We start from the raw sequence: 13015 nt of genomic DNA on the forward strand, positions 1-13015 counted from the left end.
AGAGAGCTGGGTAAGCAGCATCCTGACAAGCACAAGAATCTTTCTCCTTTGCTTCCAGTCACCTGCCTATGCTGCTGATCATAGGAAAGATCCAGAGAAAAACAGGAGGTGGAAAAAATGAAAGGAAGAACATAAAATTATTGAAGGCAATGCAAATTAGCTTTTTAATTATTAATACAAGGAGGAGGAAAAAGAGAAGAAAAAGGTAAATTTCTTGTCAACTCTTTTAATATCAAATAAGCTTATCTGGAGATAAAAATAAAAGGTATATTTCTCTCCAGAAGAAAAAGAATCCTGGATTAAAGCTAATATTGTATTTCAGTATTTCACCTTGTTCTCTATTTCCAGAACTCTTTCTATTGATCTTTTAGGCAATAATTACAAGTACAGCGGGGGTGACAAGAGTGTGGTCCCTGAGATAATGCTGGTCTTCGTGCCTTGAACTGACATGTGACCTCCTCAATCCTCCTTATTATCTTCAAAACAAGTGAAATTCTTATCCAAATAGTGGAAAAGGTCTCTGAATATTCTTGCAGACACAGGAAAAATCATTCAAGATCTGCAATTTGTAGAAAACTTTCTACTTAAAAAATGTGGTTAAAGCACCCAAGCAGGACAGGTTTGAAGGGAGGTCCAATTCTTTCATTTCTAATGTCCCCACAGATATAAAGAAAGCTGGAATTCCAAAGCACAGTTATTCAAGTATCCAAGTTACGTTTAGTAGTAGACTCTTGTAAGTTCTGATCCCTAGTTCTCAAGCTCACATGTCAAAAATCCAAGCCTATAAATCTGATTATCTTGGGTCTGGGTTGTACACTAGATGAATGCGTCTAATTGTTTTTAGGATTGTGTGATTTCCCTAGGATGTATGCTTGCCTGAAGGGTCAGCCAGCACGATGAATGACTCTCTGCAGTTATAATTGTCACCACTAGGTGAAGCTACTGCTGCTTTTGGTCTCCTCTCGAGAATTTGTTGGTTGGCTACTGGATAACTTTGATGTGAAATTTAGGGTTGCTTTGTTCTGAGAGCAAGGTGACAAGTCTATTTTGCTAATTTCAGTAAGTTCAAAGGGCTAAGTATTGAAGTACACATAAATGGCCTTAACACTAACACATGACTTCTCTGTTAGATAAATTTATTAAAAAAAAAAAAAAATTTCCTACTCTACATTCCCTACTCTACACTGACTAGTTTTATACCAATTACTAATTTGAGGGATGTATAAACAAGATATATCAGGAGAAAGAACTAACTTCTAATTCCTCTTGGATAAAACAGAATTTGCTCACTTAACATAATTTGAAAAGTGTAACCATAAGCCCACTCACTTTTACGTCGTTTACAGATTTACTAGAGGGAACAGGTAGACTGAGAATTCCCATAAAAGAAGGTGGCAGGAGCAATCCAGCTGCAAGAAGGACTGAGGGCAGGGTATTTGTAGCTGCAATGGCATATGAAGGACATGGTTACCTGATTTTCTGGAGAGTTCAGAGAGAGAGCTGAAGGAGGTGATGAGCGTTGAGTTAGGAAAGACTAAACTTGACTGGGATAAAAACTACTCAGTCTTCCGACCATCAACTTTGGGGAGCTATTATAAAGTAATCAGACAGCTAGTCAGATTGAAACAGTTCTGGTAAATGAGGATGGTATCCAAGTAAAAGTTCTTGTAAGAGCCTTTCTGAGACTTAGGGAAGTTGGGGGAGTGGGCCGGGAGGGACCAACCTCCTCCCACTGAAGACAACAATAACACTGACAAAATCTATGAAAACATCTTTAAAGCATCAGAGACTAAGAATTACCAAGTTAAGATTCACACACACACAAACCCTGCACCGCCTGGCATCCAAAATAAAGCAAACTCCTTCCCATCAGCCTGGGCTCTTTATAGGCTTTTGAGCGGTGAGCAGCCAGGCCTCATTTTCGGTTACCCTGGGACACAGTGTGATACTTCCGGATCTTGCCTTTAAGATTTGTTCCAGGGGGACTTCCCTGGTGGTGCACTGGATAACCATCAGCCATGGGACTTGATCCCAGGTAGGGGAAGATCCCACTTGCAGCCGAGCTACTGAGCATGAGAACCACAACTCCTGAAACCCGTGTGCCTAGAGCCCTGTGCCCCCAAGAGAGTAGCTCCCCGCCCCCCACCACAACCAGAGAAAACCCTCCCGCGGCAATGAAGACCAGGGGCAACCAAAAATTAATTTTTAAAAAATGATTTGTTTGATGGGACCGAAGCAGGGCTTTGTCTAGAGCTAACTGCTCCCCGGAGAAGGCGATGGCACCCCACTCCAGTACTCTTGCCTGGAAAATCCCATGGACGGAGGAGCCTGGTGGGCTGCAGTTCATGGGGTCGCTAGGAGTCGGACACGATTGAGCGAGTTCACTTTCACTTTTCACTTTGATGCACTGGAGAAGGAAATGGCAACCCACTCCAGTGTTCTTGCCCGGAGAATCCCAGGGACAGAGGAGCCTGGTGGGCTTCCGTCTATGGGGTCGCACAGAGTCGGACACGACTGAAGCGACTTAGCAGCAGCAGCAACTGCTCCCCACTGCTGAGACAAGACCCTTCTGGGTACTTTACCTGCGGGCCCCGCAGATCTTGAGGTTCTCCAGTTTGACCGGTGGATGCAGGTCCTTCCGCTCCCCAAGCTCTGGGCTGGAGCGGCGTATGAGCCGCAGCCTGTGCTCTTTTTCCAGTGGCTCAGCCTCGGACTCTCTTTTCCGCACATGTTTGTGCAGCTCAGTGATCAGCTGAATACTCAAAGGGAGCGGGTCTCCCAAGTGCAGGCTCTCTCCCTTTCTCCCTCTCGTTGTCTCAGTCTCTCTGTCTCTCTCCTCTCCTCTCTCCGTCTCTCTGTCCTCTGTCTGGTCTGTCTCTCTCCTCTCCTCTCCTCTCTCCGTCTCTCTCTCCAGCTCTGTCCTCTCTGGATCCGTCCTATGATCTCTCCTCTCCTCGGCCTCCCACACCCAGCTGCTCTCCCTCTACCTAAAAGTTCCTCGGGCTCTGCCGCGGGCTTCCCTCTCTGCACAGCGCGAGGAACCTGCCTCAAGGCGCTGAGCTGGGACAGTTGCGGCCCTGAACGCCTTTCTGTGCACCTTTTGGGGATCGCTGCCTGCACTTACCTGAAAACTGTCTTTTATCCATTTTGGGGGTGGGGGTGAGGTGGTGTTTAAAGTGAGAGGGTAAATCCATGTCCCTACTCGTTAAAGGCCAGAGTAGAAGTTCTTATAAACTTTTAAGTCTTTTTAGTAATGGGAAGCCAAGCAATATTCATTGACATCAATTGGTTTTATCAGTTGGAAGCATAAAATTTTCCTTTCAAAATAAAGTATGTAACAAGCACAGAATCACTGGCTTATTTTGCAACATTGTTTCTTGTTTGAAAATGTATGGTCAGTTATTTAGATAATCTTTCACTTCTGGAAAATGCCAGAAGGACCAGAAATTTTCACTTGTTTATTCAATAAAAATTTAAAATGTGGGTACAGTCACCCATCGGCACACCTGGGGCTTTGGTTCCAGGAGCCCCACAAGCACCAAGACCCCGCAGTGCTCGAGTCCCTGCTATGAAATAGTATCACAAAGGCCACAGTCAGCCCCCAGGACCTGCAGGCTTCGCATCCAGGCTCTCACCCACCTGTGTATCATTCATGATTCAAAGTCAGGTTTGCTTAATTTGTGTTCTTCTTCAGCAACGCAAGATTGTTTTTATTGTTGCAGCCTTTTGTTGTTGTGTAAATGTGTGTAAGACTTAACTAAAGCTCTACATTTTTGAAAAACCGTCTATCAGTTACTGACTTAAAATTCTACCATTATGCTCATTTAATTTTCTGCTGACGCTGAATTTTTAAAAAACTATAAAATGCTTTCACGATAAAATGTACCACCTTGTATTTTGCATAGACCCTCGGTCTTTGTGGTATCAGAAACCTTTTTTTCTTTATTAAAGCTTTTAAAACCATGTTATAGATTCTGACGTCATTTTATTTGAAGTTGTACAGAGACATAGCAATAATTCCATGAAGTGCTTTCAACAGAGTTTTAGAGATCCTTTTGAAAAGAAGTGAGAGGCAGAGAAGAGGAAGTGGTTTTAAGCCCGTAGGTTGGCGGGTGTTCAGCGTGATACCATCTACCCTGGACAAATGCAGAGCTGTGTTCAGGGGAGGAAATTCAATGGCAGAAAGCAAGGAGGAGATTCAGGGACATCGCATTTGTCAGGAGGCCATTTATCATTTCATTTATCCTGAACTCTCCCCACCTGCAACACAGGCAGCACTAGAAAATAATCTTTAAGGCATCTGGGTGTCTGAAATAGTGTCCAGCTAGCTTCATTTGCTGATTTTTCACCTTGCAGCCCTGTAGAAGGGACAGTCTGGACACAGGTCTAGGGAGAAAGCTGAGGATGTCTGAAGGTAACAACAAAAGGCAAATAAAAATTTGATTATAATGTGGAACCTGGAATAAACATTGCATAATATCCTTAACAATTCAGCAACATAGGAGTATTTGTTACCTTTCATTTGCCTCAAGGGCAGCACTTTACTACAACCCAACAGAATCACTGGTTATTGTTATTAAGGTAGCTGATACATGTCAACAAGTTTAAAGTTTATTTTATAAAACATTTATAAACTGTCTTCCACATTACCTCAAATTGATTCCAAGAGACAATGCATACATGCATGCTAAGTCGCTTCAGTCGTGTCCGACTCCGTGTGACCCCATAGACAGCAGCCCACCAGGCTCCTCTGTCCTCAGGATTCCCCAGGCAAGAACACTGGAGTGGGTTGCCATTTCCTTCTCCAAATAGACAATAATCCTATGTAATAATTAGGAAAGTATTCATGCCTCTAATTTGGAAAAGAAATGATTTATTTTCAGAAGATGGCTTTAAGTCCAATTCTCTTGATTCTAGGTCCAGTTTGTAATTAAAAATTTGGGTCACTATGATTCTAAATCTATTGGGGATACCCTAAGGGGATAGAAATAGCTGTGATTTTCATAAGAAAGATTTCCATTAAAATTAATAAAAAAAAAAACTTTGAGCATTTTGAAAAATAAGTGTTTCACCTTTTTGGAAATTTCGACTCACTCACTCTCGCCCGTTTGTTGAGGGCCTCTGCAGTGCGCGATGCTCTGAGAGGTGCTGGAGAGGGGTGCAGGCATAGTGCTTGCCCCCAGGCTTCTTCAGGAGTTGATAGTTTAAGGAAGGACGTGAAGAACAAGCGTCAGAGCGTGAAGTAAGTGCCAATGGAACTGACTTAACAAATGCCTACAGTTAGGGACTGGAATGGAAGCACGTGTCACTTTCAAGTTGACTTCCTGGAGGAGGCATTTGCCTGGCAATGAGAAGTTTACACAGGGGACATTGAGAAAGACGAACTGCTCATAGTGGCAGCCTCAGTAAAGGTGAGAGAACACTGGGTTCGCGCAGAAATGGAAAGTTCCCTGGTTTGCTTGAAACAAGGGGCATGCATAGGGCAATCTAGAAAGAGAAAACAAAAAGTATTGCAAATGCGCTCACCTGTCCAGCAGATATTTATATGTGTTTCCTGAAGGTCTCATACACCAGGCTCTGCTCTAGGCTCCGGGTGTTAAGAGGCAAGCAGAGCAGACAAACTCCCCGCCAGCAAGGAGCGCTTGTTCTAGAGGCATGCTGCTGCCAAGCTGTGCTCCGTCGTGTCTGACTCTTTGCGACCCTATGGTCTGTAGCTCGCCAGATTCCTCTGTCCATGGGATTTACCAGGGAAGAATTCTGGAGCGGGTTGCGTTTCCTCCTCCAGGGGATCTTACTGACCCAGGGACTGAACCCAGGTCTGCCGCATCTCTGGCATTGCAGATGGATTCTTTACCGCTGAGCCACCTGGGAAGCCCATGTTCTAGTGGGGAGACAAATAAAACAAATAAATCAATACATAGTTACTCAGGAATAAGAGAGCAAGCTAATGGATAGACGCTGGATAGTGGCAGGGGTGGATTGAAGACTGCTACTCTTTTTAGAGCCAAAAAGGAGAGTCTCTGAGCAACAGACAGATCAGAAGACCAGAAGGAAGTGGTGTGTGAATTCTTTGTGGCAAACACCCAAAGCTTATTCTCTTATCAGGAAATTAAAGGATTAGAAACCCTTTTTGGTGCGAAATAGTTTTAAATAATACACTATGAAGTCACCTGGACCCTACTCATCTTCCTCTTCTGGAACTCAGTAGCTCAATCTGACAGCCTCTTCTCTCCATTCTCTGTCATCACTCCCATTCTCACAGGTAGGGGAGAGTTCTGAGCGCACACAGACACACACGACTGGGCTGGGTCTGGTGACAAAGTCACAGAACCACTCCCAGCTTGCTACACTTCCTCATCCCCCCCTCCCCCACTGCAAAATGAGACTTCCGAGAACTGGCACCAAGGGCCAGTTCACCCCAGTCTTCCCTATGGCTCAGATGGTAAAGAATCTGCCTGCAATGAGGGAGACCCAGGTTCGATCCCTGGGTAGGGAAGATCCCCTGGAGCAGGGAATAGCGACCCACTCCAGTAATCTTGCCTGGAGAATCCCACAGACGAAGGAGCCTGGTGGGCTACAGTCCGTGGGGTCACAGAGTCAGACATGACTCAGTGACTAATACTTACCCCAGTCACCTGTTTCCATCCTCCACCCTGCCCCGTGGTACCCCTTTAACCACAGGAGATTCCACTCTGAGGGATTCCGTTCAGGCCTGTGCCTCTGGCCCCAAGTATAGGCCACCTCCTTGGTTTTGCTCCTTCTGCTTTATTAGGGTTGGAATGATAAAACGAAGTCTTGAGAGCTAAGTAGGATTTAACCGTGGCAGGATTTGAATGTCAAACCAAAGCACAGGTTACATACAGAGATGCACCACGGAGAAGGCATGAAAACCAGTGTGTGAAGGAGGCCTAAGGACAATAGGAGCCAAGCCTGTTACATTTCACGTGAGAAAACGTGTGTGTGTGTGTGGCCCTCTAACGTACTAGGATCTAAACAAAACCCCAGACAAGCCTTGTAAGAGGTCCTGTGGCCTTTAGGCTGCCAGAGGGCCAAGCACCGTCTCTACACGGGAACTGCCCCTGTGTGTAAACAGGGGAAGAACCCATGGAAAGGTTAGGCACAGGGGCGTGGCGTGATCAAGTGAGTGTGTGAGTGTGAGTGCGTGAGAGTCGCTCAGTCGTGTCTGACTCTTTGCGACCCCATAGAAGGCAGCCCACCCGGCTCCTCTGTCCATGGAATTCTCCAGGCAAGAAGACTGGAGTGGGTTGCCATTTCCTTCTCCACATGGCATGATCAAGCAGTGTCTGAAATAATCTGCTGCCCGGCACCATATGAGTGGACTTCAAGGACATGTCTCGAAAAGCAGCAAATCTTTTTTGAGGGCCATTGTGAGGAGTGATGAGGGCATGGTCTGCTTTCATGATTGTGGAGAACAATTTTTTATGTTGGATACAAAAAGATTAAGAAGGAAGAATCAACAGAAGTTGGTAGCAAACCAGAGTGGAGCAGAATCAAAACAGCGATATGGTCCAAATCATCGACAGCGGCGGAAGACGTGAAGTAGATGAAGCTAAAGCAAAAGGCTGCAGTCTGGGGAAAGAGGACAACGTGTGAGTTGTTAGCAGAACATCCGTGCCAAGGCCGTCCACCGGGCTGTTGGAACTGCAGCAGCAGAACCTGGAAGGAGAGACTGGGAGAGAGAAAGGTGGGATGGTTGAGGGTAAATGAGAAAACTCCTTAATGAACTTATTCTCTGAGGAAAAGAGTAAAGTGAGACAAGAGCAGAGAACAGAGGCTTTTTCTCTGTGGAAGGCCCATACACAGGGTGGAGAGGAAGAGAAGACTCATGAAAGATGGGGAGACGTGAAGGTAGGACACAGCCCCTTTATGCCCAGGAGGCAGGCAGTTTACAGACGGAGGGAAGGGGGTCTAGCCCCTCTGTTAAAGGCCATTAAACCTGGCTGGGAGCTACCCTTTCCAAGTGGCTGGACCAAAGTCAGATTTGTTATCTTTTCCAAGTGGGTGGACAAAGGTCAGATTTCATGGTAATATGGTATAGAGAAATTAACTGAGAACACAGAGTCAGTCCGGCTCTCCTGCCCCACACTCTCACAGCCTCATACCTTATGTTCTGTAAACAGCAGTATTGCTGACCTTGGTAGCAATGGGCCTGCGTGCCCCTTTGGCCACGGGCCACTTTTGTCTGTGTTAGTATACCAACGTTCTTTGAAAACTCGCTGTTGCTGCTGCTACTTCTGCTGCCTGGAGAAAATAAACATGTGTGCAGTCCCCACAGCTCCTGAGTCTTCTTCCAACTTCGCCGGTCATGCCTTATCTACCCTGGGTTCAGTGAAGAGTGAGAGTGGCAAGACATAGGGACACAGCACGGGGAGGAATACAATATGGTGTCTTAAAATAACCCAGCATCAAAATAAAACAAAGCTAGGTTCTGAAGGTTTTGCACCTGGGGACACGGGGGTGGGGAAGATAAAACAGCAGGAGCAGCAGCCGCTGGGGTGTTGGAGTCCTATCTGGCCTTGCCGTGGTCTGGCTTTTACTCTGAAGCTGCTTGTTCATTGCAGTTATGCAAAGTTCTGAATCCTGCCGGAACAGAAAGTGAAAGCAGAAATAAGTTCCCCTCCATTCAAATCTGCAACGACGTGGATTGAGGTAACACAGCAACATTTCTCTTGAATCTGTCTTAAAATCCTCATCTTTCAGTGAGAATAATGACCTGAACTGAAGGTATAAAACTTCTGTGTTGAGGGGCTCTTGTAATCTAAGCCGGGGATCTGGGGAAGGTGGGTGTATCTGGCACTGCTGTTTTAGGACGAATGTGCAGTTAGGATGAGATTTAAGAATCCATTTGACTGACTCACTCTCTTCTGGAGAGTCTCTTAGCTTTTCCCAAATGTTTGCTGCAGTTCTTGGATCTTCTATCTCCGTGTATTTTGTTCAGTGCAGCAAAGCACCATATAAGGGAAACTCCTCTGACAAACGGGCCGAGAGCTACATTTCAGTCCTGATTCTGCTTCAGACTTCCTGTTGATTCTGGGAGACACACTCACTCTCAGTTTCTTTATCTCACTGAGAACTCGTACTAGCCAGCCTTTAAAATTCTTACCAGTTCTAAAGTTAAAGGCCACATCAGTAAATATTGAGGCCTTTCTCTCTTCTCTTACCAAAAAAGAAATATAGGTATATATATATATACTTTTCCTTTGGTGTGTCTGCTACATGTGGGGGAGAGGCTCCATAATTTAGGCCAGAGAATGTGTTATAATAATCACAATAATTTAATGTTTAACATTCATTACATGCTTTCTGTATGCTAGTTGCTGTGCTCTACCAAATTCTTCATGTGAACTATTTCACTTAATTCTCCCAATGTTAGTGTAAATCATTACACTATTTTATAGGTTAGGAAACTGATGCTAAAAAAAAATCAGAAAATTTGCCTAAGATCATTCAGCATAAGTACAATGACGCTAGAATTGGAACCCTTGCGCTCTGATTCCCAGGCCTGGGACCTAACAAACAAGTTATTTCGTTTTTCAAATCATCAGAAATTCAAGCTAATTGACCAGTTATGGTTTTATGTATCAGAGGCCCTTGGAACATCGGGATTTGGTAGCAATAATTTAATACTTGTCTAAAAAAGAGGGCAGAAGTGTTGTTATTCAACCATATTTAACCGTTGTTTTCTTTGCTTCTTCAATAATATTTGTTGATCTGGATTAATATTGCAAATTGCAGTAACTCTTTGGACAATTAAATCAAGAGAATATGTTACTGATTTGAAAAAAGGAAATGGAAAGAGAGCCATTCATGGGTTTAAGGTGAAGCAGGGAGGAGGTAAATAGAGGCAAATGTTTTCAACATTTGCCCACATTATTTCATGAGTGTGTCTGGACATCTGAAAGTAAGCTGCACAGGTGTCTCTATTTTGTCTTAATAAGTCACGAAGAATATTCAGTATTCTTGGGATACTAGATGTTAATATCTAGATACTACACATGGGGGAGAAGTTCCACAATTTAGGCCATAGAATGTGAGTTATAATAATCACTATAATTTAATGTTTAACATTCATTACATGCTGGGTATAATGAACTAAATACCTAAATTATTTAGTGGTGGGTGTCAGAACTGAATACCTAAACTACAACGTATATTGTTTGTCCTTATTTTATATGTTTTGTAGTGTTACCCTTCTAATGAGAAGAAATTGCCTTAGTTTTATTTACAGAGGCAGTGAGTTCAATTTGATTTGTGTTTTCAAAGGTAGCCTGTGATGAAGACCAAAGTAACTTAACATTAGTTAATAACTTAATAATAACTTAATAATCAATTTGAATATTATAAATCCAAGCTTATTTCCATGGTTTTTGATATATTGGAAATAAACTGAAATAAAAGTTTAGCTTTAACAGTATTCTGTATACCAGCAACTTCACTTGCTCAGTCGTGTCCGACTCTTTGCAACCCCGTGGACTGTAGCCGACGAGGCTTCTTTGTCCATGGGATTCTCCAAGCAAGAAGACTGGAGTGGGTTGCCATTTCCTTCTCCAGGGGATCTTCCCGACCCAGGGATTGAACCCAGGTCTCCCATATTCAGATGCTTTAACCTCTGAGCCACCAGGAAAGTCTCTATAGAATAGGGCCATTCAGCCAACCTTATTTATCAAAAGAGGGGAAATTCAATGCCATTAATGATAGTAATATCTAGTATCCCAAGAATATTGACTATTCTTCATGACTTATTAAGACGAAATAGAGACGGCTGTGCAGTTTACTTTCAGATGTCCAGACACACTCGTGAAATGATGTGGGCAAATGTTAAAAACGCTCAGCATGCAATGATTTTACACACCTACCATCTCTTCGTTGCACAGGAATGCAGAGGGGATTCCACAGATGCAATTTTAAGGCAGAGTCCTTTCATTTGAGTTCTAAAAATGTTTATTTGTAATAACCAGATGATAGCTCACTTTCCACTTTATTTTGTGGAGATTTGGCCTCATTATGACAAAGTAGATTTTCCCCTTTCACATATATCCTTTTGTTGTTTTAAGGTTTTATTTATGAATTGAAATGTTTTTATTTTCATGCTATACATGCTTATTTTTTTTCTTTCTAGATTAAATCTGTTTATTGAAACATATTGTCCGGATCCTGAGTGACCTAACTGGAGCCAACACGGTGCTATGGAGGACTATTAGATTTAGCCTGAACATTTGTCTTCCGGAAAATTGATTTAGTATTCTATTCCTCTATCATGGCTAATTCATGCAGAAAATTAATATTTAATATTTACATAGTATTTTACTGCTCAGCAGTCATCATGCCCCAAATATGTATTTGTTCTCAGTTCACAAGTTCACCTATTGATCAGTTCAATAAGGACCCCAAGGCTTTTCCAGTAGCCACCAATGGGGAAATGTTTCCTTGGCATGAGCTAAGGCTCCCCACTGTGGTCATTCCCCTCCACTATGACCTTCTCATTCACCCAAATCTCACCTCCCTGGACTTTGTTGCATCCGAGAAGATCGAAGTCTTGGTTCGAGATGCTACCCAGTTCATCATCTTGCATAGCAAAGATCTTGAAATCTTAAATGCCTCTCTTCAGTCAGAGGAGGATGTGAGATACAAGAAACCAGGGGAAAACCTAACTGTTTTGAGTTATCCTGCTCATCAGCAAATTGCCCTGCTGGTTCCAGAGAAACTTAGGGCTCACCTGAGATACTCCGTGGCTATTGACTTCCAGGCCAAGCTAGCTGATGGTTTTGAAGGCTTTTATAAAAGCACGTACAGAACTCTTGGTGGTGAAACAAGGTAAGAGGCAGCTCCAATTGTTTACAGTCTTTTGTAATACTTTCCTCATGGGTTATGTCTCTACCAGGAGCAAGCTTCAGTAGCCATTTATGAAAAGTCAAAAAAAACCTGGAAAACTCAGAAGGAGAAGTTCTGCCATTCCTAAAGTAAGTCACAATAAAGATGAAAAGACAGAACGCAGAGGCATAAATTGCTAGAGGAAAAATAACCAACAGGAAAGGCCAGTATTTGACTATGACAAGATTGACATGCTTATCTGCTAGGGGAAATGATCCGTGCAGAGAGAGCTAAAGTATGGAAGGCTTCTCAAAGAGGGTGAGCCTTGATCTGAGACCAAAAGGAAATGTGCGTAAGATTTGGGTTAGGAGGGAGGAAGTGAGATCATGTACTTTGCCCAAAAACAGCATAACTCAGATCCAGGAGGCAGGAACAAGTTAGTTTGGAGAACTGAGAAATATAGTCTATTCCATCAGCTCATACTGAACACATGCTATGTGCCAGCACCATTCCAGGCACTGAGTGTATAGTAGCGAGATATAGACGAGGAATTTGGAATAATTTAGCTGAGTGGTCAGAGAAGTTCTTGCTATGGAGGAAGTATACTTAAACTGAGATCTGAACTTTTTTTTAAAGGAGACAATCCTGAAGACACCTAAGCGCACAGTGTTCCCAGGAAAGGCATCAGCAAGTGCAAAGTCTGTAAGGCAGGAGTAATTCAGAGATGAAGGCCAGTGAGAGTGAGGGAGAGATGTAGAGGAGAGAGAGGTCAGATCATGCAGAGACTTAGAGCCTCTTGTGTTAGGCTTTGACTCAGGGACCATGGGAAGTCATTGGAGAGTTCTGATGTGAGGTATGCTTTATAAAGATAACATGTATGTTGATGGTAGATTATAGAGAGGAAAAGGTAGAAGCAAACTCATCTTTCAGGAGGTTCTTGCAGTTGTTCTTGTTCGGGTCAGAAAGGATGTTGCTTTGGACTGGCTGATAGTGCTTCTTACGAAATGATTGAATTCGGCATTTGTTCCAAAGAAGGGTAAAACAGAATTTGCTGACACTGGTTATGTAAGGCAAGAGGAATCAATGATGCTTCATGGTGGGGGATGACTGACTTGGCTGTCCAGGGCCGGGGTCCATCTCAGGGGTAAAAAGGAGTCTGGTTTTGGTGTTCTCCTCTTTTTTT

At 43.5% G+C, this 13015-nt stretch overlaps 1 protein-coding gene and 1 long non-coding RNA gene across 3 annotated transcripts in view; one reads left to right on the forward strand and one right to left on the reverse strand.

Moving 5' to 3' along the window:
• Positions 1-5072: 5072 nt before the first annotated feature.
• On the reverse strand, positions 5073-6277 carry LOC147370004 (uncharacterized). Its single transcript, XR_015168296.1, has 3 exons — positions 6171-6277; positions 5527-5881; positions 5073-5341 (listed from the first exon to the last, which is right to left on the reverse strand). It is a non-coding gene; the product is annotated as an uncharacterized LOC147370004 (long non-coding RNA).
• A 2365-nt stretch (positions 6278-8642) lies between these two features.
• ERAP2 (endoplasmic reticulum aminopeptidase 2) overlaps positions 8643-13015 on the forward strand; it is a 51570-nt gene continuing 47197 nt past the window's right edge. The window contains exons 1-2 of one of the 2 annotated variants that reach the window (XM_086413244.1): positions 8643-8745; positions 11141-11835. In XM_086413244.1, coding sequence (XP_086269370.1) covers positions 11279-11835 — 557 coding nt within the window. In that variant the 5' untranslated portion in view covers positions 8643-8745; positions 11141-11278. The remainder of the gene's footprint in view (positions 8746-11140; positions 11836-13015) is intronic. The other variant, XM_086413243.1, reaches the window with a different exon arrangement.

Source organism: Bos grunniens, chromosome 7 (assembly GCF_055505025.1).
Source record: "Bos grunniens cultivar Pamir isolate PY7600 chromosome 7, Bosgru_T2T1.0, whole genome shotgun sequence".
Classification (NCBI taxonomy): Eukaryota; Metazoa; Chordata; class Mammalia; order Artiodactyla; family Bovidae; genus Bos; species Bos grunniens.